The sequence below is a fragment of the Dama dama genome, chromosome 5 (genome assembly GCF_033118175.1).
Source record: "Dama dama isolate Ldn47 chromosome 5, ASM3311817v1, whole genome shotgun sequence".
Lineage (NCBI taxonomy): Eukaryota > Metazoa > Chordata > Mammalia > Artiodactyla > Cervidae > Dama > Dama dama.
In genome coordinates this window covers 96,568,135-96,588,337 of record NC_083685.1, presented here as the reverse complement: position 1 = coordinate 96,588,337, position 20,203 = coordinate 96,568,135, and the positions used below count along the sequence as shown (strand labels likewise).

Genomic DNA, 20,203 nt, shown 5'->3' with positions numbered 1-20,203 from the left:
GGACTCTCAAGAGTCTTCTCCAACACCACAGTTCAAAAACATCAATTCTTCTGTGCTTAGCTTTTTTTATAGTCCAACTCTCACATCCGTACATGACCACTGGAAAAATCATAGCTTTGACTAGACGGACCTTTGTTGACAAAGTAATGTCTCTGCTTTTTAATATGCTGTCTAGGTTGGTCATAACTTTTCTTCCAAGTAGTAAGCGTCTTTTAATTTCATGGCTGCAATCACCATCTGCAGTGATTTTGGAGCCCAGAAAAATAAAGTCTGACACTGTTTCCCCATCTATTTCCCATGAAGTGATGGGACTGGATGCCATGATCTTAGTTTTCTGAATATTGAGCTTTAAGCCAATTTTTTCACTCTCCTTTTTCATTTGCATCAACAGGCTCTTTAGTTCTTCTTCACTTTCTGCCATAAGGGTGGTGTCATCTGCATATCTGAGATTATTGATATTTCTCCCGGCAATCTTGATTCCAGCTTGTGCTTCTTCCAGCCCAGCGTTTCTCATGATGTACTCTGCATGTAAGTTAAATAAGCAGACTGACAACATACAGCCTTGATGTACTCCTTTTCCTGTTTGGAACCAGTCTGTTGTTCCATGTCCAGTTTTAACAGTTGCTTCCTGACCTGCATACAGGTTTCTCAAGAGGCAGGTCAGGTGGTCTGGTATTCCCATTTCTTTCAGAATTTTCCACAGTTTATTGTGACCCACACAGTCAAAGGCTTTGGCATAGTCAACAAAGCAGAAATAGATGTTTTTCTGGAACTCTCTTGCTTTTTCGATGATCCAGCGGATGTTGGCAATTTGATCTCTGGTTCCTCTGCCTTTTCTAAAACCAGCTTGAACATCTGGAAGTTCATGTTCACATATTGCTGACGCCTGGCTTGGAGAATTTTAAGCATCACTTTACTAGTGTGTGAGATAAGTGCAATTGTGCGGTAGTTTGAGCACTTTGGCATTGCCTTTCCTTGGGATTGGAACGAAAACTGATCTTTTCCAGTCCCGTGGCCACTGCTGAGTTTTCCAAATTTGCTGGCGTATTGAGTGCAGCACTTTCACAGCATCATCTTTTAGGATTTGAAATAGCTCAACTGGAATTCCATCACCTCCACTAGCTTTGTTCGTAGCGATGCTTCTTATAGGAGCTTTATTCACAATAGACAAAAGCTAGAAACAACCCAAATGGCCATCAAGAAATGGCCATCAGCCCATTCTTCCATTTAGAAGAGATAAAGGAATCTGCTCTGAAAAAATTGAAATATTTTGTCTTTTAGAATCTGAAACTTGTCCTGTTTGCCCCTTGACTGCTAGTTCTAGAAGAGCAGTTCGTGTTGGTCTTGTTCATTACTGTAGGCTCGGAGTCTGGCGAGAGGCAAGGACGCAACAAACAGTGAATGAATGAAAGAATGCAAGCTTGAGCACGTTAATGAATTTGTTGTCCCCACCCCTCCGGCCTTTCATCATTCCTTTCTTATACAAACGCTGGCTAAGCCGGGCCGATGTGGTTCGCAGCCCGCCCGGGAAATGAGCACTGCCAGGTCCCCGCCGCGGAGGCGCGTCCCGCCTGTGATCCAGGCGGGATCAGCGGCCGGAGAGGACCCGGCGAGCTGGCGCCTGAGTGGAGGAAGGTCGCTGAGCGCCCACTGGGCATAGTCCGGGCTCGTGCGGACCGACGGCGCGGGACAGACGGACAGCCAGGCTGATGGCGCCGCACGGATGCTAGAGGCCGGCAGCGCGGTGCAGCAGAGCTGAGGGCGGCCCCGCGTCCCGACTGCGCGCAGGACGCCGGGGCGGGCCGAGGGCGGCGGGGGCGGGACAGGACAGACGAGAATCCCGCGGAGGTGAGGCCGGGGGCCCGTCCCGCCCCCGAGGGCAGGCCCTGAGCGCCCGCCCCGCCCTGGCCCTCTGGGGTGTGGACTCCAGCTCCGGCTCTGCTCCGCTGCCTGCGCTCGCGAAGCCGCGCCGCCGCCCGCTCGGGCTGTCCGGGTGAGGGGGCCGGGGAGGGGGCGCCGCGGAGGTCCCGGCCCCAGGAGATCTGGCGGGGACAGGAATGCGCTCGGGCTGCGGGGCCTCCTGACTCAGCCGCATGCTCAGATTTTGGGGTTTCTTTCCCGGGCGGAGAACGCTTAACTTCCTCATTCCTGCCTGGACCCCTTCTTCCAGCTGCCTTGGCCTGGCTGGAGACCCGGCGGCTCGGGACCCCTTGCAATCCCCCCGGGGCCCCTTCCTCTGCCCCGCTTCGGGGCCATCCGGGCCTGGCCGGTTGTTCCTTGGCATCCTGATTAAGGGACAGGAGGCGGGGCTCGGGCTTTCTGGATGAAGGATCGGAGATAGGGGATGGAGATTAGAGGCGAGTTGGCAGGGCTGTACGGACCGATGGATTCTAATCAAAGAGAGATTAAGAGTCAGCGGGAGCCGGATGGGGGAAAGCGGGGGACCTGGGGAGACCGAGGGCCGTGGGGGTGGGATGGGGCGTAGAGTTCTGCAGAGCAGATCACCGTTCTGAGGCCTCCCCATATTCCCAGGATGGCGGCAACCCCCCAGAGCCTTTTCCCCTCTGGGGATGACCTGGACTCCAGCCAGTTACAGATGGAGCCCGATGAGGTGGACACCCTGAAGGAGGGAGAGGACCCAGGTACACAGGGAGGACGGTCTCGGGGAGAGGAGGAGGAGGGCTGAGACCTCCTGGAGTCCACGTTCTTCCACTTTCTTTCCCACCAGCCGACCGGATGCACCCCTTTCTGGCCATCTACCACCTCCAGCCTCTGAAAACGCACCCCTTGGTGTTTGCCACTGGGGTCCCCGTCATAGCTCAGGTGGTGGGCACTGAAAGATACACCAGTGGATCCAAGGTGGCTGGGCTGCCCCCAAGGGAATGGGGGTGGGGGAGGGCTGGCCAGAGTGAGGGGCTGCCTTCCAAGCAGGGAACATCCATTCAGTTCCTCACTCCCCCAGGTGGGCACCTGCACTCTGTATTCTGTCCGCTTGACTCACGGTGACTTCACCTGGACAACCAAGAAGAAGTTCCGTCATTTCCAGGAGTTGCATCGGGACCTCCTGAGACACAAAGTCTTGATGAGTTTGCTCCCTCTGGCTCGGTGAGGGGGACAAGGCTGCCTCCTGCGTAGGGCAGCTGCCCGTCACCTCGAGGCAGCCAGGGGTGTCACTGCCCCAGCCCCCATCGCTGCTTTCTGCCTGTCTCATCCCCAGGACACAACTGACCCTACCCCAGCTACTTTGCTCCCCCAACTCTGGCCACTGGGCTCCCTCCTCTGACCCCAGTTACCAGGAAACCTTCCCTGTTCAGCTCTGCCTGTCTGTGGTTCTGGGCCAGTATCTCAGCTGGGCTGGATGCCCAAAGTGCTCTTGGTAGCCTCCCATCTTTTTCTGTCTCCGTCCTCAGGGTAGGGGGCATTCCTGCTGCTACCCTCTAGGTCTTCTCGCCTCTTCCAAGTCCCCGCCTCCAGTGCTTCAGGATCCCAAGGACCCAGCCTCCACCTCCTATTGACCCTCACTCATCCCTTCCACAGTTTTGCTGTTGCTTCATCTCCAGCCTCAGAGGGAGACAGCAGAGAGATACCCTCTCTACCCCGAGCAGGTCCTGAGGGCTCCTCCAGACGTACCTCTAGCAAGCAGGTGGGACCAGACACCAGGTCCTCTGGGAAGGTGTTTGGGTACAAATGGCTCTGGTCCCATCCGTCTCTCTGTCTCCCATCCCTTCACTTCAGAAATACCTGGAGAATTATCTCAACCGCCTCCTGACTATGTCTTTCTACCGCAACTACCATGCCATGGTAAGGTCAGGGGCTGACACCGGGTCTCTTGAGATGGACTGGGGGCAGAGGACCAGGGTTGGTAGGATTTGAGGGACTGACAATGAGTCTCTGCTCTGCTCTGAGCCTTTTTCTTCCTCTGCAGACGGAGTTCCTGGAAGTCAGTCAACTGTCCTTTATCCCAGACCTCGGATGCAAAGGATTGTGAGTGTCTGACACTCTTCACCCACCATCTGCCAACGTCTGAATCTCTCCCTCCCCGAGAATAGGGAAAGCAGGGCAGGGTGGGCTGGGGGTCTGATTTTATCCCCACAGGTTTGAACCCTGGATCCCTCTCCAGCACCTCTTCCTGGTTTTCCCCACAGGGAGGGGGTGATCCGGAAGCGCTCAGGTGGCCACCGCCTTCCTGGCCTCACCTGCTGCGGCCGAGACCAAGTTTGTTATCGCTGGTCCAAGCGGTGAGGGCTGAGCAGAGTGGCTGGACAGTGGGTGGGGGTGAGGAAGGAGATCCCAGGGTGGGGGGGCATGAAGGCACGGCTGGAGCCCTTCCACTTCAGGTGGCTGGTGGTGAAGGACTCCTTCCTGCTATACATGTGCCTCGAGACCGGCGCCATCTCCTTTGTTCAGCTCTTCGACCCTGGCTTCGAGGTGCAGGTGGGGAAAAGGAGTACAGAGGCACGGTATGGGGTCCGGGTCGACACCTCTCACAGGTAAGGCCTCCCTGGTGTGGACAGGCACCTGGTGAGTGAAGAGTCAGCCTGGGGCCCTAAGGGGAGATGCGTGGAAGAGACCAGGGAAGAGAGGAAGGTGTTCCCACCCCACCCCTCCGGAGATGGCCATGATTTGGAACCAGGGAACGCTCTAGCCAGATGCTTGGGGCTGTCCTAGAGGCTGGCCCAGAGCTTTCTCTGGGGTTGAGGGTTTGCGGAAACAAACAATATGTTCCCTTGCTTGCTCCCTCCCTCAGGGAGAGGGAGGAACGAGCTGCTTCCTTATGTGGGATGAGGGTAGGGATGTGTCCAGAGGTCAGGCTGGAGGGCTGGGTTAGGTGGTTTGCCCCTTCCTTAGGTGGTGTTGCATACAGGGGGCATGCACTATACCCTGCTTTTGCTCTCGGCTTTGCAGAAGGGGCAGTTGGGTTTTTGGTCTCTTTGTATCTTTTGTCCAAAATTTGCCCTAACTGCATGCACACAGTTTTTGTTTTGTTTTGTTTTGCACACAGTTTTTAGTCCCATATAGTTTCTTTGTGTTTTGTTGCTCCAGGAGCAGTGGGTCCAGGTGCAAGCATTGCAGCAAAGGGTCCCAAGTCCCAGGCCCGTCTTGGAAGGGCTTTTGGTGCAAAGAAAGGGCACTCTGCCCATTCATTTATTCATTCAATAAACTTGAGGGACTTTCCTGCTGATCCAGTGGTTAAGACTCCATGCTTCCACTGCAAGGGAAGGTGTGATCCCTGGTCAGAGAAGTAAGATCCCACATGCCATGCTGCATAGCTCACCCCCCGCCCCCCAAAAAAAAACAAAAACAGACAACAAACTTGAGTGGCTGGCACAATACTAAGTGCCAAGAACCCAACTGTGAATAAGACAGATGTATGCCCTGTCCCTGTGAAATCAAGTATGGACTGAGGAAGGAGGTGGGGAAGAGCCGACAGCTAAAGGAGGAGGGTTTCTGGGCCAAGCCAGAGGTATGGAGGGCAAGGATGGTGGTCCATCCTTTGTTCTTGCCCAGGTCCTTGATTCTCAAGTGCAGCAGCTACCGGCAGGCACGGTGGTGGGCCCAGGAGATCACCGAGCTGGCCCAGGGCCCCGGCAGAGACTTCATTCAGCTGCACCGGCACGACAGCTATGCTCCTCCCCGGCCTGGGACGCTAGCCCGGTGGTGAGACACTGATGTTCTTTCTGAAATTGTCAGTGGTCTTTCACCCTCCTTGGTGTTCCCTGAGTCCTTGATCTTCTCTCTCCTCTGATCCCTTCTGACCTCAGTAACCTACCCCTTTGACTTCTCCAGTTGCCCCCACCCCCTGACCTTTGATCATTCTGATTCCTCTGATTACCTTCTGATCTTTCTGAACCCCAAATTAGGTGATCTCTGACCCTGACCTCTCTGACTGACCTCCTGTGACCTTTCTAACCCCCTTTCACCCCATTGACCCTCTGTGTTCTCAGGGATCTCAAATCTCTCTGATTCATTTGGTCTATTTGATAAACATTTTCTAAGCACCCATTATGTGCCAGGTCCATGGCAGGGATAAGACACAGTAGGTGATTCAATCATGAAACAGTGGGAATTTGCCATGCTGGCAATAGACACAGAGTACCAAGCATAGAGGAGGGGCATCTGCTCTAGTGCAGGATGTCTGGACTGGCTTGCAGAAGGCAGTAACTCTGAGGTTCACATTAGCAAGATAAAATGAAGGGCGGTTTCTGCAGAGAAGCTAGAAATAGTCTGGCCAGTTTGAGGAGCAGCAGCCAGAAAACAGTGGAGAAGGGGACTTCCCCTAGAGGACTAGTGATTAAGACTCAGTGCTTCCAATGTAAGGGGTGTGGGTTCGATCCCTGGTTAGGGAAATAAGATCTTGCCTGCCATGTGCAGCTCGGCCAAAAAAAAAAAAAAATGTCTGAGGGCCTGATCAGCACCTCTCCTGCTAGCTAAGGAGGTTAACTGTTATCATAAGCAGAGAGGAGTCATGGAAACAATTCCGCCCCCCCGCCCATTGGTGTTAGTGTTGAGAATTTTGTGGGTTTTTTGAAATTTTTTTGGAATTGATTTAAATGTGTTGGTTTTGGATGTACAACAAAGAGAACCAGTTATACATGTATACCAGGTATACATATACCACTCTTTTTTAGATTCTTTTCCCATATAGGTCATTACAGAGTATTGAGTAGAGTTCTCTGTGCTCTATAGTAGGTCCTTATTAATTATTTTATATATACTACTGCTAAGTCACTTCATAGTAGTATATATATTTCAGTCCTGATTTTCCAATTTATCCCTACCTCCCCCATTACCCCCTAGAAACCATAAGTTTGTTTTCTATATCTGTAACTACTTCTGTTTTGTAGATAAGTTCATTTGTACCCTTTTGAAGTTTATTTTTTAACAAAAGAACTGATTGTACCAGTTAGTATGAGTGTTTTATGCTTTGTAGTTGTTGTTGTTTCGGAGAAGGCAACGGCACCCCACTCCAGTACTCTTGCCTGGAAAATCCCATGGACGGAGGAGCCTGGTAGGCTGCAGTCCATGGGGTCTCGAAGAGTCAGACATGACTGAGTGACTTCACTTTCACTTTTCACTTTTATGCATTGGAGAAGGAAATGGCAACCCACTCCAGTGTTCTAGCCTGGAGAATCCCAGGGATGGGGTCGCACAGAGTCGGACACGACTGAAGTGACTTAGCAGTAGCAGTTGTTGTTGTTTAGTCGCTAAGTCATATCTAACTCTTTTGCGATGCCATGGACTGTAGCCCATCAGGCTCCTCTGTCCATGGGATTTCCTAGGGAAGAATACTGGAGTGGGTTGCCATTTTCTTCTCCAGGGGATCTTCCCAACCCGAGATTAAACCTACGTCTCTTGCACTGGCAGGCAGATTCTTCCTGCTGAGCCACCAGGGAAGCTGCTTTAAGTTTATGAACTTACTCCATGACACAGGTACAGTTGTTATCTCCATTTTCCAGATGAGAAAACTGAGTCAAGGAGAAGTTAAATAACTTGCCAAGGTCACACACCTTGTAAACAATAGATTCAAAGGCAGGCAGTCTGGGTCAAGACCCTGCTCTTCACCATCAAACAGAACAGTTATTAAAAGTCTAACAGGGGCTTCCCTGGTGGTCCAATGGCTAAGATTCACTGTTCTCAATGCAGTGGGCCTGGGTTCAATCCCTGCTGAGGGAACTAGACCCCACATTCTGTAACAAAGAGCCTACATGTCACAACTAAGACCCTCTGCAGCCAAATAAATAAACAAATATTTAAAAAGTAAATAAAAGTCTAACAATGCAGAACTTGGACAAGCCTTTACCTACCCTCCATACCTTAGTTCTTCCCTACTCCCCCTCCCACAAATCCCATTTCTCTCCCCAAAAGTAATCCTGGTGATAGTTATCTTCCCAGATCTTTTCCTGCATATCTCTTCCCAAAACTAATCTTGGTGATAGTTTGATATTTATCTTCCCAGATCTTTTCCTGCATATGTTCATGCACTTGTGCATATATGTTACTTTTTGTTTTAATGTAAATAAGACCATGCGCCCTCTCCTTTGTTTTATTTTTTTTCCCACTTAATACGTGTGTTAGAGTTTAGGCATTTACATTATTTCCCACTTTCAGTCTTATAAACAATACTGCAATAAACACAATATTTGCCTAAGCATTTAATAGGATGTCTTTCTAGATAAAGAATTACTAAGTGCATTTAATGGTATTAGGGAGTATGTACATTTAATATTCTGTTAGATACTGCCAAGTTGTCCTCTAAAAAGGCTATAAAATCAATTTATATTCTCATAGTCTATGAGAATACTCACTCCCCCATATGTTGATACTGAGTGTTACCTGTGATTTTAATTTTTGCCAGAGTGGATTTAAAAAGTGTTATTTTATTTTAATATCAATTTCCTTGTTTAGTGATGAAATTGAACATCTTTTCAACTATGACTGGCCATTTTCTCCCTGTGAGCTATCAGTTCTTATTCTTTGTTCAATTGGCTTATATGTCTTTCTGTTACTGATTTGTTGGAACTCTTTATATGTGATGTATTAATCCTCCCGGTCTTTAGTCATTTTCTTTATTGTGTCTTTTGTAACTTTTAATTTTATTTAGTTCATACTGGCAAAATTATTACACTTTGAAATATCTGCTACTATCTGACCTCTGTGATCACTCTTGGTCTTTGACCTTGCTGTCACCTCTGACCCATGACTGTCCTTCGGTCTTCACCCTCCAGAGCTTTCTGGCTTCTGACTTCCCTGATCTCCTTGGCTTGGCCTCCCCCCAGGTTTGTGAATGGGGCAGGTTACTTTGCTGCTGTGGCAGATGCCATCCTGCGAGCTCAAGAAGAGATTTTCATCACAGACTGGTGGTAAGTGGGGGAAGAACCTGAGCAAGAAAGGGTAGGTTAGTACCTGCAACAGATGAGCTTTTGGGTCAGAAAAGGAGTGGAAGGGGAGGAGAGGCTGTTGTTGGAAGCTTAGCTTACCCTCACCTGCTGCCCTGAATCCCAGGTTGAGTCCTGAGATTTACCTGAAGCGTCCAGCCCATTCAGATGACTGGAGACTGGACATTATGCTCAAGAAGAAGGCGGTGAGGAGAGTGGTCTGGCTGGAGGGGAGGTATGGTCAAGGGGTGGCTTGTGGGTGGAGACTGATCAGAAGAGACTAGCATAGCGGAGGGTGGGGGGAGGAGGTAAGGAGTCTGAAACTTGAAGAGGAGGAAATGTACCCATCCTGGTTCAGTCTCCCAAACATCACCTCTTCACTTCCCTAGGGAGAACTCCCTTAGAGAAGAGGACCAACCTCCCTGTTCTTACCCCTCCTCTCCTTGGTGTAGACTTTCCTCCCAATACCCTATACACTCTATTGTGTTACCGGGGGATGGACATATCTTTCTCTCTCATTGGGCTGATGAATACTACAAGGTGCAGTGTCTGCTATGTTGGGAGCATCCATCGATGTTGATGGATGGGAGGAAAGATACGTGGATGATGGAGAGTGGGTGGGTGAGGGGATGAATAGATGATGGAAGGGGAGATAGATAGAAGAATATGAGGTTGGGAAGGTAGATCCCAGGAGAGTGAGTAAATAGATGAACGATAGATGGTAGATAAGGGGATGAGTAAATTCTTGGGAAGATGGATGGCTCAATAATGCTAGGTATGTGGGTAGATGTGTGGATGGATGAGTGAGTGAGCAGATAGATGATATTCAATCTAAGTTTGCTGTAAGTGTCAAACCAGGGCGTCAGTGGCATAGCACTGAGGATCTCTGGGTGGAGAGGAAGAACATACAGGAACCCTGAGGGCGGAAAAGGGTCATTAGGATCTGATTCCCTCACTGACCACCAGGAGGAGGGTGTCCGTGTGTCTGTACTGCTGTTCAAGGAAGTGGAGTTGGCCTTGGCCATCAACAGTGGCTACAGCAAGAGGGCACTGATGCTGCTGCATCCCAACATAAAGGTGACTCAGGCCCCAGCGACCCCTCTCCTCCAGCCCTCCTCACTATAGTTCCCCATCCTCTCAACCCTCCCTGTCCTTGAACGTCTCATCCTTCCATCTTTCTGTTCCCCGCCTCCTCCAAACCTTGCCTCTGGCTTCTCCCACCTACGCCCACCCTCATGAACTCCCCCATACCTGCTCCAGGTGATGCGCCACCCAGACCAGGTGACATTGTGGGCCCATCATGAGAAGCTCCTGGTGGTGGACCAAGTAGTGGCCTTCCTGGGGGGGCTGGACCTCGCCTATGGCCGCTGGGATGACCTACACTACAGACTGACTGACCTGGGGGACTCCTCTGAGTCAGCTGCCCCCCAGGTAATCCCCCAAGGCCTTCCTGAGCGCCCCTCAACTCAACTAATGTAAATCCACACCCCTTCCCAGCTGCAGCCTTCCTCTCCAGTCATAGCCTGCATTCAAGGTTCCTAGGCCTTTCTGGGACCCCCAACAACCTGCTTTGAATATACTGACTCAGTTGCCTCCCCATGACCACTACCCATTCCTCTAGGGATTTCAAATGCATCTGAAGGGGAGAGCCCGGGAATCAAACTCTCTCTGTTTCATTCTTCCTCTGTGTGTCTCTCTGTCTCTCCATCTTCCAGTGCTCCTTTCTTCTCTTTGGCCTGGCTCTGTGTGACCCATGACCTCTCCTTGCCCCTGGCTTGGGTGTGTTCCCCCTACAGCCTTCCACCTCATGCTCAGACCTTCCAGCTACCCCTGACCTCACTCACAACCAACTCTTCTGGCTGGGCAAGGACTACAGCAATCTTCTCACGAAGGACTGGGTGCAGCTGGATCGGCCTTTTGATGGTAGGGGGTCCCCCTTCTTCAAAGTCCCTGAGAGCTGGGAGCCGGGGCAGAGGGCGGGCCTGGGTCTGAGGATGGGATGAACTGGGTCAAGGGTAATGCCACCTCCTCTCTGGTCAGCACCTCCTGCCCCCCGACCCAAGTGTTCCCAAGGGACCGTCCCTGACCTCTTCCCTGACTCTCCTGGGACATCCTCCCTTCAGATTTCATTGACAGGGAGACTATGCCCCGGATGCCGTGGCGGGACATTGGGGTGGCAGTCCACGGTCCACCTGCCCGGGACCTTGCCCGGCACTTCATCCAGCGCTGGAATTTCACCAAGGTGCTTGATCCCTCCAAGGCTGGAGGGTGGGCAGAGCCCAGGGCAGCTAGCCGTCTCCCTGACTCTGCCACCCCTCCGCCTTAGACTACCAAGGCCAAGTACAAGATACCCATGTACCCCTACCTGCTGCCCAAGTCCACGAGCACCGCAAACCAGCTCCCTTTCACACTTTCCGGAGGGCAGTGCGCCACTGTGCAGGTGAGGCTCGGAATCCAGCCCGCCCCCCTCCCCGCTGCCTTCAGCGCAACCTCCCTTCAGCACTCTCCCTGACCGAGAGCGCCCTCCCGCCCCCGCCCCCGAACGCCTCCTCTCCTGGACTCAGGAGCCACATCCTATCCGTCGTTCCCGCAGGTCTTGCGGTCAGTGGACCGCTGGTCAGCGGGCACCCTGGAGAACTCCATTCTCAATGCCTACCTGCACACCATCAGAGAGAGCCAGCACTTCCTCTACATTGAGGTCTGTCGGGGTGAGGGTGGAGCAGAGAAACTTACGATATCCTGTCAGTGGGCTCAGTCATTGAGGGCTGGCCTAGCTGGACCTGGAGAACTTGGTGAAGCCTGGACCCAGGGCCGGGAGCCTGGGGATGGGGATTGGCAACAGGGAGCTGAGGGCAGGAACTGCTGACGGGGGCCGGACTGCTGACGTCCGTCATTGGTCCCTGCTCCAGAATCAGTTCTTCATTAGCTGCTCAGATGGGCGGACGGTGCTGAACAAGGTGGGCGATGAGATTGTGGACAGAATCCTGAAGGCCCACAAGTAAGGCGGACCAGCCTGGAATCTGGGGGTTGTGGGTGTGGTTTAAGACCGACTAGAGGGGTGAGGGGAGGGTGGGGCTTGGGAGACGGGTCACACCTCTGACTCCGCCCCTCCCCAGACAGGGGCAGTGCTTCCGAGTCTATGTACTTTTGCCCCTGCTCCCTGGGTTCGAGGGTGACATCTCCACAGGTGGTGGTAACTCCATCCAGGCCATTCTGCACTTCACTTACAGGTGACCACCGCCCCGCCCCGCCCACCCCAACCCCTGCCAGACTCTGCTCCTCTCTGGCCCCATCCTGATCCCTTCTTGCTGGACTGTTGAGGTCTACCTCTTTTCTGACATCCCCTGAGCCCGCCCCGCCCCGCCCCACACCCCCAATCCCACCATCCAGCTTCCACCTCCCTCACCCATTCTTTTCGCTCAGGACGCTGTGTCGTGGGGAATATTCAATTTTACATCGTCTCAAAGCAGCCAGTGAGTTCTGGGGGCAGGGGGTTCAAGCCCTGGACCCCCAGGGAGGGGGAGATTGAGGGACTGGAGCCCCAGGGATGGAGGGATGGAGGCTGTCATGCCCGCATGCTTCTGTGGTTACTGCCGGAGTCCGTGGTGGCCTATCAGTACAGAGAGAAGTGTATAGACCAGGCTATATAGGGCTTCTGAAGTGAGGCGGTGGATGGGCCAGGACTCCGTCTGCAATGGAGGGCACCTCTCACCTCACTCCCCACCCTGTCTCTCCTGTCCCTTGCTCACAGTGGGGACAGAGTGGCGGAACTACATTTCCATCTGTGGGCTGCGCACACATGGAGAACTAGGCGGGCACCCAGTCTCGGAGCTCATCTATATCCACAGCAAGATGCTTATCGCGGATGACCGGACAGTCATCATTGGTCAGTGCTGGGTCCCCAGCAATGAGAGGAGGTGGGGAGAGGTGGAGCAGGGCCCAGCCAGGGGCAATGGGATGGGACTGGGTAATGGAGATTGCTGCTGACGTCTGGTTGGGGATGGAGGCCAAAGAAGGTGTATTGCCCACAGGCCGGTGCTTGGGTAGAGGTGATGGGGTGGGGTGGGGTTCCCTGGGCTCAGGAGGACACAGTGTGTCCTGCATCCACCCAGGCTCAGCAAACATCAATGACCGGAGCTTGCTGGGGAAGCGGGACAGTGAGCTGGCCGTGCTGATCGAGGACACGGAAATGGAGCCATCCCTCATGAATGGTGTGGAGTATCAAGCAGGCAGGTTTGCCTTGAGTCTGCGGAAGCACTGTTTCAGGTAGAGCCAGGAGGGATGCTACAAGGTGGGAGGAGTTGGAAAGGGGGAGGGTTTGCCCTTTAAACAGGTGTGAGGATTGTCTAGAGGTAGTACTGGATTACTAGTTCTTGTGCTGTGCTAAATCACTCAGTCGTGTCTGACTCTTTGCAACGCTATGGACTGTAGCCCAGCAGGCTCCTCTGTCTATGGGATTCTCTAGGCAAGAATACTGGAGTGGGTTGCCATGCCTTCCTCCAGGACAGCTTCCTGAACCAGGGATCAAACCTGCTTCTCCTAAGTCTCCTGCATTGACAGGCGGTTCTTTACCACTAGCGCCACCTGGGAAGCCCCTTACTAGTACTTGCTTAGTACTTGCTTGCGTGCTTAGTTGCTTCAGTACTTAGAGACAGACTAATCCAGTTTAGGGTACCTGCCCCCAGGGATACCAAAAAAAAAAAAAAAAGAGAGAGGGAAACAAGTATTTCAAAAATAATTTGGTATTTTTTTTAAAGCATTAAAGTCATCACCAAAGTAGAGACAAATTAAAGCTCTGTTGGACTTGGACTTGTTTACACTGATTTGATTGTTTAGCAAAAGTGTTAGTTGCTGACTTCTGTCCAGCTTTTTGCAGTTCCATGGACTGTAAGCCCACCAGGCTCCTCTGTCCATGGAATTCTCCAGGCAAGAATACTGGAGTGGGTAGCTATTCCCTTCTTCAGGGGATCTTCCCAACCCAGGGGTTGAACCTGGGTCTCTCACATTGCAAGCAGAATTTTTACTGCCTGAGCCACCAGGGAAGCCCTAATTTTACTGTTTAACCATGCATTAACCATTACTGTTTAACCATTTTCAATTACCTGGATAGGCCCACCATAACTTTTCTGGTACTCAGGCCCTTGAAGGATCTTAATTTAACCCCACTGGGACCCCTTTCTCCCACAGCGTGATTCTAGGGGCTGCTGCTTGGCCGGATCTGGATCTCCGAGACCCTGTCTGTGATGCCTTCTTCCAGTTGTGGCAAGGCACAGCTGAGAGCAATGCCAATATCTATGAGCAGGTGTGTGGGGGTTGGGAGAGTGCTGGCCCAGGAAAGTTCAGGGATTATTTTGTCCAGGGCAGGATGGAGAGGAGCCACTTCACACAGCCATTCTCATAAGGAGATGAGGGTCTGGGGACATCATGGGGTTCAGGGTCAGTGTAGGGGGATATGGTGTGGGGAGTGGGGGCATGTAGCCTGGTTGGGCTTGGACTCTTGGCAGAGTCTCCTCAAGCCTTATTGGCTTCCATGCATCCCCCACCCACAGATCTTCCGATGCCTGCCATCCAATGCCACACGCTCCCTGCGGGCACTTCGGGAGTACGTGGTCATAGAGCCCCTGGCCACAGTCAGCCCTCCCTTGGCCCGGTCTGAACTCACCCAGGTCCAGGGCCACCTTGTCCACTTCCCCCTCAAGTTCCTGGAGGATGAGTATTTGCTGCCCTCCCTGGGTAGCAAGGAGGGTGTGATGCCCCTAGAAGTGTGGACATAACTGCAGCTCCTCTGGCCTGGAAGAGGTCACCAGCCTCTGGGCTACACCGCCTCTGGTTCTCTGCCCCCTAACCCTCAGGACCGGGGCAATGCCTTTGAGACCTGGGGGAGGCAGGCATCCCTGGAGGGGACTAGAGAAGTCACAAAGGACCTTTTTTGGGAAACAGTCAAAGAGGACACTCCCAACCCTGGGTTGGGGAGATGGAAGAGGGTCCCAGAGAGCTTCCTCCTCCTTGCTGCCCAGTTCAAACCACTACTACAGAGGAGAAGCAAGATTCCTGCCAGGATGCCTGGGGCCAGCCTCCTACTCTCCCAGCTCATTACTGCCAAGGCGGAGGGAAGGATGGAGTCACTGCTGGCTTCAGCGCCCATGGTGGGGACGGGTGGGAGGGGGGGGATGCACACGAACCCCCTCCACCAGCTGCTGACAAAGACACTAACTTTGTATCCGTTCAATAAGCATTTCATAAATAAAAGCCTAGAAAAGGTCCTTGTCTCTTCCTTGGCTGAACTGAGTGTGTGTCTCAGCGGCCCCCCAGACCCACACAGGCCCTTCACCCCCTCCCCACCCCACTCCTTTCTTTCTTTGGCTTCATCTCAGCTCTGCTCCACTTGTCTGTGGCTTTTGGAGCCCCATCACTTGGTGCTGGGAAGACCAGGTGTTCACATAGGGCTGCCTGGGTGGGAGGAAGCGTGGACCCAAACCGGGACTCCTGGAGGAAAATGGAGCCCAGGGTGTGGCTGCAGGTGAGGGAGGCACCCAGAGAAGGGCCCAGAGGGGCCGCACCTTGTTCCTCAAGTGACTGTCCAGGGGAGGCTTAGGGAAGCCCCTGGGAGTCGGTAAGGGTATAGGGGTATAAGGGTATAGGGTAAGGGTATAGGCTTAAGGTCAGGAAGAACTGGGCCCAAGTCTCGGGCTAGTCACTTTTTACCTCAGTGGCCTTGTCAAGTCACATCACTTCTCTGGGCCTCGGTGGTCCCAACTGGGAAATGGGAATGAAAGTGAAAGTGAAACTTGCTCAGTAGTGTCCGACTCTGCAACCCCATGGACTATACAGATCATGGAATTCTCTAGGCCAGAATACTGGAGTGGGTAGCCATTCCCTTCTCCAGGGGATCTTCCCAACCCAGGGATCGAACCCAGGTCTCCCGCATTGCATGTGGATTCTTTACCAGCTGAGCCATAAGGGAAGACGGGGAAATGGGAATAATACTCACATAACTGTCTTGCTGTAAAGATTCAGTCGTTGACTTAAATATTTATTGAGCACCTGCTCTTTGCCAGACATCATCTAGACCCACAGCAGTGAGTACCACAAAGTCCCCACCCTCATAGGACACAGCTTCACTGTCCAGTACAGTAGCCACCAGCCACATTTGGCTATTTACACTTAAATTTATAACAATTAGAACTAGGTAAAGATTTAGTTCCTTGCATCAGCCACCAAGTAACCGGGAGCCACTCACAGCTAGTGGCTAGCATACTGGATGGAGACCATTTTTGCCATTGCATAGAGTTCCATCGGTTGGCACTGCTGCAGAGGGAAGAGAGAAAGTACATGATGTTGTGTATGAAAGAGTGTGTTGTTCAGTCTCATTCCACTCTTTGTGACCCCATGAACTGCAGCACGCCAGGCTTCCCTGTCCTTCATCATCTCCTGGAGCTTGCTCAAACTCACGTCCATTGAGCTGGTGACACCATCCAACCATCTCGTCCTCTGTCATCCCCTTCTCCTGCCTTCACACTTTTCCAGCATTGGGGTCTTTTCTAATGAGTCAGCTCTTTGCATCAGGTGGCCAAAGTATTCGAGCTTCAGTTTCAGCATTAGTCCTTCTAATGAAGGACTTTAGGATTGACTGGTTTGATCTCTTTGCAGTCCAAGGGACTCTCAAGAGTCTTCACCAACACCACAGCTCAAAAACCATCACTTCTTTGGCTCTCGACCTTCTTTATGGGCCAACTGTCACATCCATACATAGCTACAAGACAGTATAGAACACACTGGATTGAGGAGGGTTGCCTCCCATGGCAGGTAGAGAGAAAAGGCTAAGATAACGGGTATACAGTGAGAGCTCTTTGAACTGGTGACTTTTACTATTATTATTTTAATATTTGTTTATTTGGCTGCACCAGGTCTTAATTGCAGCCTGAAGGATCTTTGGTCTTTGTTGTGGCAAGTGGGATCTTTAGTCTCAGGATGCAAATTCTTACTTGTGGCATGTGGGATCTAGTTTCCCTGACCAGGGATCCAACCCAGATCCACTGCCTTGGTATCATGGAATCTTAGCCACTGGACCACCAGGGAAGCCCCGACTTTTTTATTTCTCAAGTTGGGTTGTGGGATATAAATTTTATGCATAATTTTTCCATATATTTTTGTATATCTGAAATATTTTGCAATTGGAAAAAAGTTTAGCACAGTCCTGGCTCTTGCCCTTCATTCCTCTGGCCTCACCCCTCAATCTCAGAATTGAGCACGAAGAAACAGAGGGAAAACAGTGAGTACTTTAGGAGGCCTTCCTGGAGGAGAGGTCCTTGTGGATGATGACGTGGAGAGAGGGGATGCTATGGCTTTGCTCCCATCCTCTCCTTTGAGTGCAGCCCTCTGTTCCTCTGAAAAAGCCATTTCCGCACAAGCAATTCCCCCTCGCTTATATAGCGGTCCCCAGGTACTAATTGGCATTCTGCTAATTAGCCTCATTGTCAGCACTAAGTACCTCTTTCCCTAGGGGACCATTATCTCATTAACTGTGGGGTGGAGGTAGCAGCTGCCCTGGGACTGGGCTGGGGTAGGTGGGCTTCTGCTTCATACCGTCTGTTGGTCTATCTGCTCTGCCCTCATTGGTCATGGAGTTTCTTGAATGGAGACCCCCACAGGGCAGGGAAAAGAGCAGTGAGCTTGCAGTCAGAAGAGTTGGCTCTAGACCCAGGATGAAGAGAAGAAATCCAGCTTCCCAAGATGGGTGGGAGGATCTGAGGGTGGTTGTGTCTGTGCAAAATATCCATCCCCCAGGGATTCAAAATTTGTCTTATTTTTAATACTTTTAACTTTTTTTCCATCCCAATATTTATTTGGCTGCACTGGGTCTTAGTTGTGGCACATGGGATCTTTGCTGTGGTACTGCAACTCTTTCTTGCCACATGTGAGAGGGATCTAGTTCCCTAACCAAGGATTGAACCCTGGCCCCCTGCATTAGGAGCATGGAGTCTCAGCCACTGGGCCACCGGGGAAATTTCTATTTTAACTTTTCTTGATGCCTGATTCAGGGCTTCCTCCACCACATTACCTCTTTTTAAATTATTATGGACAGTTTCATATGGACATAAAAGTAGAGAATAGGGGATGGTGATCCTTTAGGGACCCATGCATCAATACTCCAGCTTCAATAATTATCAGCATGGGGACTTCCCTTGTGGTCCAGAGGTTAACAATCTGCCTTGCAATGCAGGGAACATGGATTGGATTCCCTGGTGGGGAACTAAGATTCCCATGCTGTGAAGCAACTAAGAAAGATGACACAACAAAGACCTGAGGCAGCCAAATATATAAATAAATATTAAGAAAAAAATCATCCGCATGGGGCCAATCTTGTTTCTCCAGTCTTTTCCAATCTTGTCTTCCCCAGGCCCAGATGCCATTGCCTCTTGAAGTTTGGCTGGCCATGTAACCTACCCTCCCCCCCCCCCCCCTCGCCCACACCCCGTGATCTTCATTTGGTCATTCAATGATTAAGTATCTCTTTATTAAACACTGCCTAAGAGTAAAGTGAAAGTGTTAGTTGTTTGGTCATATCTGACTCTTTGTGATCCCACAGACTATTGCCTCCCAGGCTCTTCTGCCCAAGAGATTCTCTAGGCAAAAATACTGGAGTGGGTTGCCATTTCCTTCTGCAGGGGATCTTCCCAACCCAGGGGCTGTACCCAGGTCTCCTGCATTGCAGGCAGATTCTTTACTGTCTGAGCCACCAGAACAAGACCATGGGGAAGCAGGGGAAAAACACAGAATTTAAAGTTAGTGCTTTGTGAAAGTCATTAATCTCACTGAGGCTTAATTTACTAATGTCTTACTCTTAGGCATTAGTAAATTTATTGAGAGCTTCATACATACCAAGTGCTTCACACACTTAATTTTCTTTTATTCTAACCTCCCTGTTATTATCCCTATTTTACTGTGATAGAATTGAGCCTCAGAGGGATGAATGACTTGCACAAAGCACTAACTTTAAATTCTGTGTTTTTTCCTACTATCCCATGGTCTTGTCTTTGAGTTACTATCCAGTGCCTGCCCAGATACAGAGGCTTCATTCATATACATGCTACTAAACCTCTAGTGGGTGCCAGGCCCTGTGTTGCACAAGGCAGACATAACTCTTACCTTTAAGGAGATTCAACATTTTACCATTCAAGGTATTAAAAGTTACCATGGGTTGAAGCCTGGTGGCTAAAACAGAAGAGCCAAACTCAGTCTCAGGGGGGTCAAGGAAGGCTTCATGGAGGAATTAATTTTGACATGAAGGGCAAAGCAAAAGGCAGTGAGAATGGGCATGGTCAGAATATTCCAGAGAGAAAAAATGGCAGGAGCAAAGGCTGGAGGAGGGTCTGTTGACTTCTGGAAACTGCATGGAGAGGATTTCCATATGGCTAGAGTGTGTGAGGTTGAATGGTGGAGTACTGAAAAAGAGGGTTGGAGAAGCAGGCAGAATCTTGAAGGGTCATGATTGCCACACTTTAGACTCAAAAGACAGTGGGGAGTCAGCGAAGGATCTTAACAGGAGAGTGACATAAGATTTGAGTGAGTTTTAGAAAAACCAGAGCATAGAGCATAGAGAATTGACCTTAAAGAGATCAGGCAAGAAGATCAAGTAGGAGGCTAATAAGAGCATTGAAGGTGAGTGATGATTGTGGCTTGGACAAGGACAAATGCAAGGTAAACAGAAGAGGGGGAGGGTGGGGGAACAAAACTGGATGTGCATCTGAATGTGAAAACAAGGGTCCAGAAAGGAGAATGTCTGTCCCTTTCCAAGGACTTTTCATTTAAACTCTCCTTGTGAAAAGTGATTTCACTTTCATGCATTGGAGAAGGAAATGGCAACCCACTCCAGTGTTCTTGCCTGGAAAATCCCAGGGACAGCGAAGCCTGGTGGGCTGCCGTCTATGGGGTCGCACAGAGCAGGACACGACTGAAGCAACTTAGCAGCAGCAGCAGCAGCAGTGAAAAGTCCAAGTGTTAGTCACTCAATTGTAGTAGCTCAGTTGTTGTGACCCCATGGACTTGTAGCCCGCCAGGCTCCTCTGTACATGGAATTCTCCAAGCAAGAACACTGAAGCCATTCCCTTCTCCAGGAGAGATTCCCGACCCAGGGGTCAAACTCAGGTCTCCTGCATTGCAGAAAGATTCTTCACCGTCTAAGCCACCAGGGAAGCCCTAAGCTCTCCTAAGTGATGGTTACATGCTTCCCAGGTGGCTCAGCAGTAAAGAATCTGCCGGCAATGCAAGAGACATGGGTTTGACCCCTGGGACAGAAAGATCCCCTGGAGAAGAAAATGGCAACC

The 20,203-nt window shown here is 51.2% G+C and overlaps 1 protein-coding gene across 2 annotated transcripts; it reads left to right on the top strand.

Moving 5' to 3' along the window:
- Positions 1-1,892: 1,892 nt before the first annotated feature.
- PLD2 (phospholipase D2) lies at positions 1,893-15,137 on the top strand. Of its 2 annotated transcripts, XM_061143254.1 has the most exons (25): positions 1,893-1,993; positions 2,533-2,642; positions 2,729-2,859; positions 2,963-3,105; positions 3,538-3,643; positions 3,736-3,801; positions 3,926-3,984; positions 4,146-4,238; positions 4,338-4,490; positions 5,509-5,658; positions 8,778-8,861; positions 9,004-9,082; positions 9,843-9,953; positions 10,137-10,307; positions 10,673-10,799; positions 11,000-11,118; positions 11,203-11,316; positions 11,470-11,574; positions 11,786-11,874; positions 11,993-12,106; positions 12,300-12,349; positions 12,628-12,762; positions 12,989-13,142; positions 14,064-14,178; positions 14,426-15,137. In XM_061143254.1, the coding sequence occupies exons 2-25, from the start codon at positions 2,534-2,536 to the stop codon at positions 14,648-14,650; spliced, it is 2,802 nt and encodes a 933-aa protein (XP_060999237.1). In that variant the 5' UTR covers positions 1,893-1,993; position 2,533; the 3' UTR covers positions 14,651-15,137. The 2 variants fall into 2 exon arrangements, with proteins under 2 accessions (XP_060999237.1, XP_060999238.1); XM_061143255.1 differs by lacking the exon at positions 10,137-10,307.
- Positions 15,138-20,203: the final 5,066 nt, after the last annotated feature.

What these genes read in the sequence shown, in the direction of transcription:
- PLD2 (XM_061143254.1), top strand. Translation starts at nt 2,534, where the DNA reads ATGGCGGCAACCCCCCAGAGCCTTTTCCCCTCTGGGGATGACCTGGAC. An exon ending in TGTTATCGCTGGTCCAAGCG is followed by an intron (nt 4,239 to 4,337) that starts GTGAGGGCTGAG and finishes CTTCCACTTCAG; the next exon opens with GTGGCTGGTGGTGAAGGACT. An exon ending in TGCTGCATCCCAACATAAAG is followed by an intron (nt 9,954 to 10,136) that starts GTGACTCAGGCC and finishes TACCTGCTCCAG; the next exon opens with GTGATGCGCCACCCAGACCA.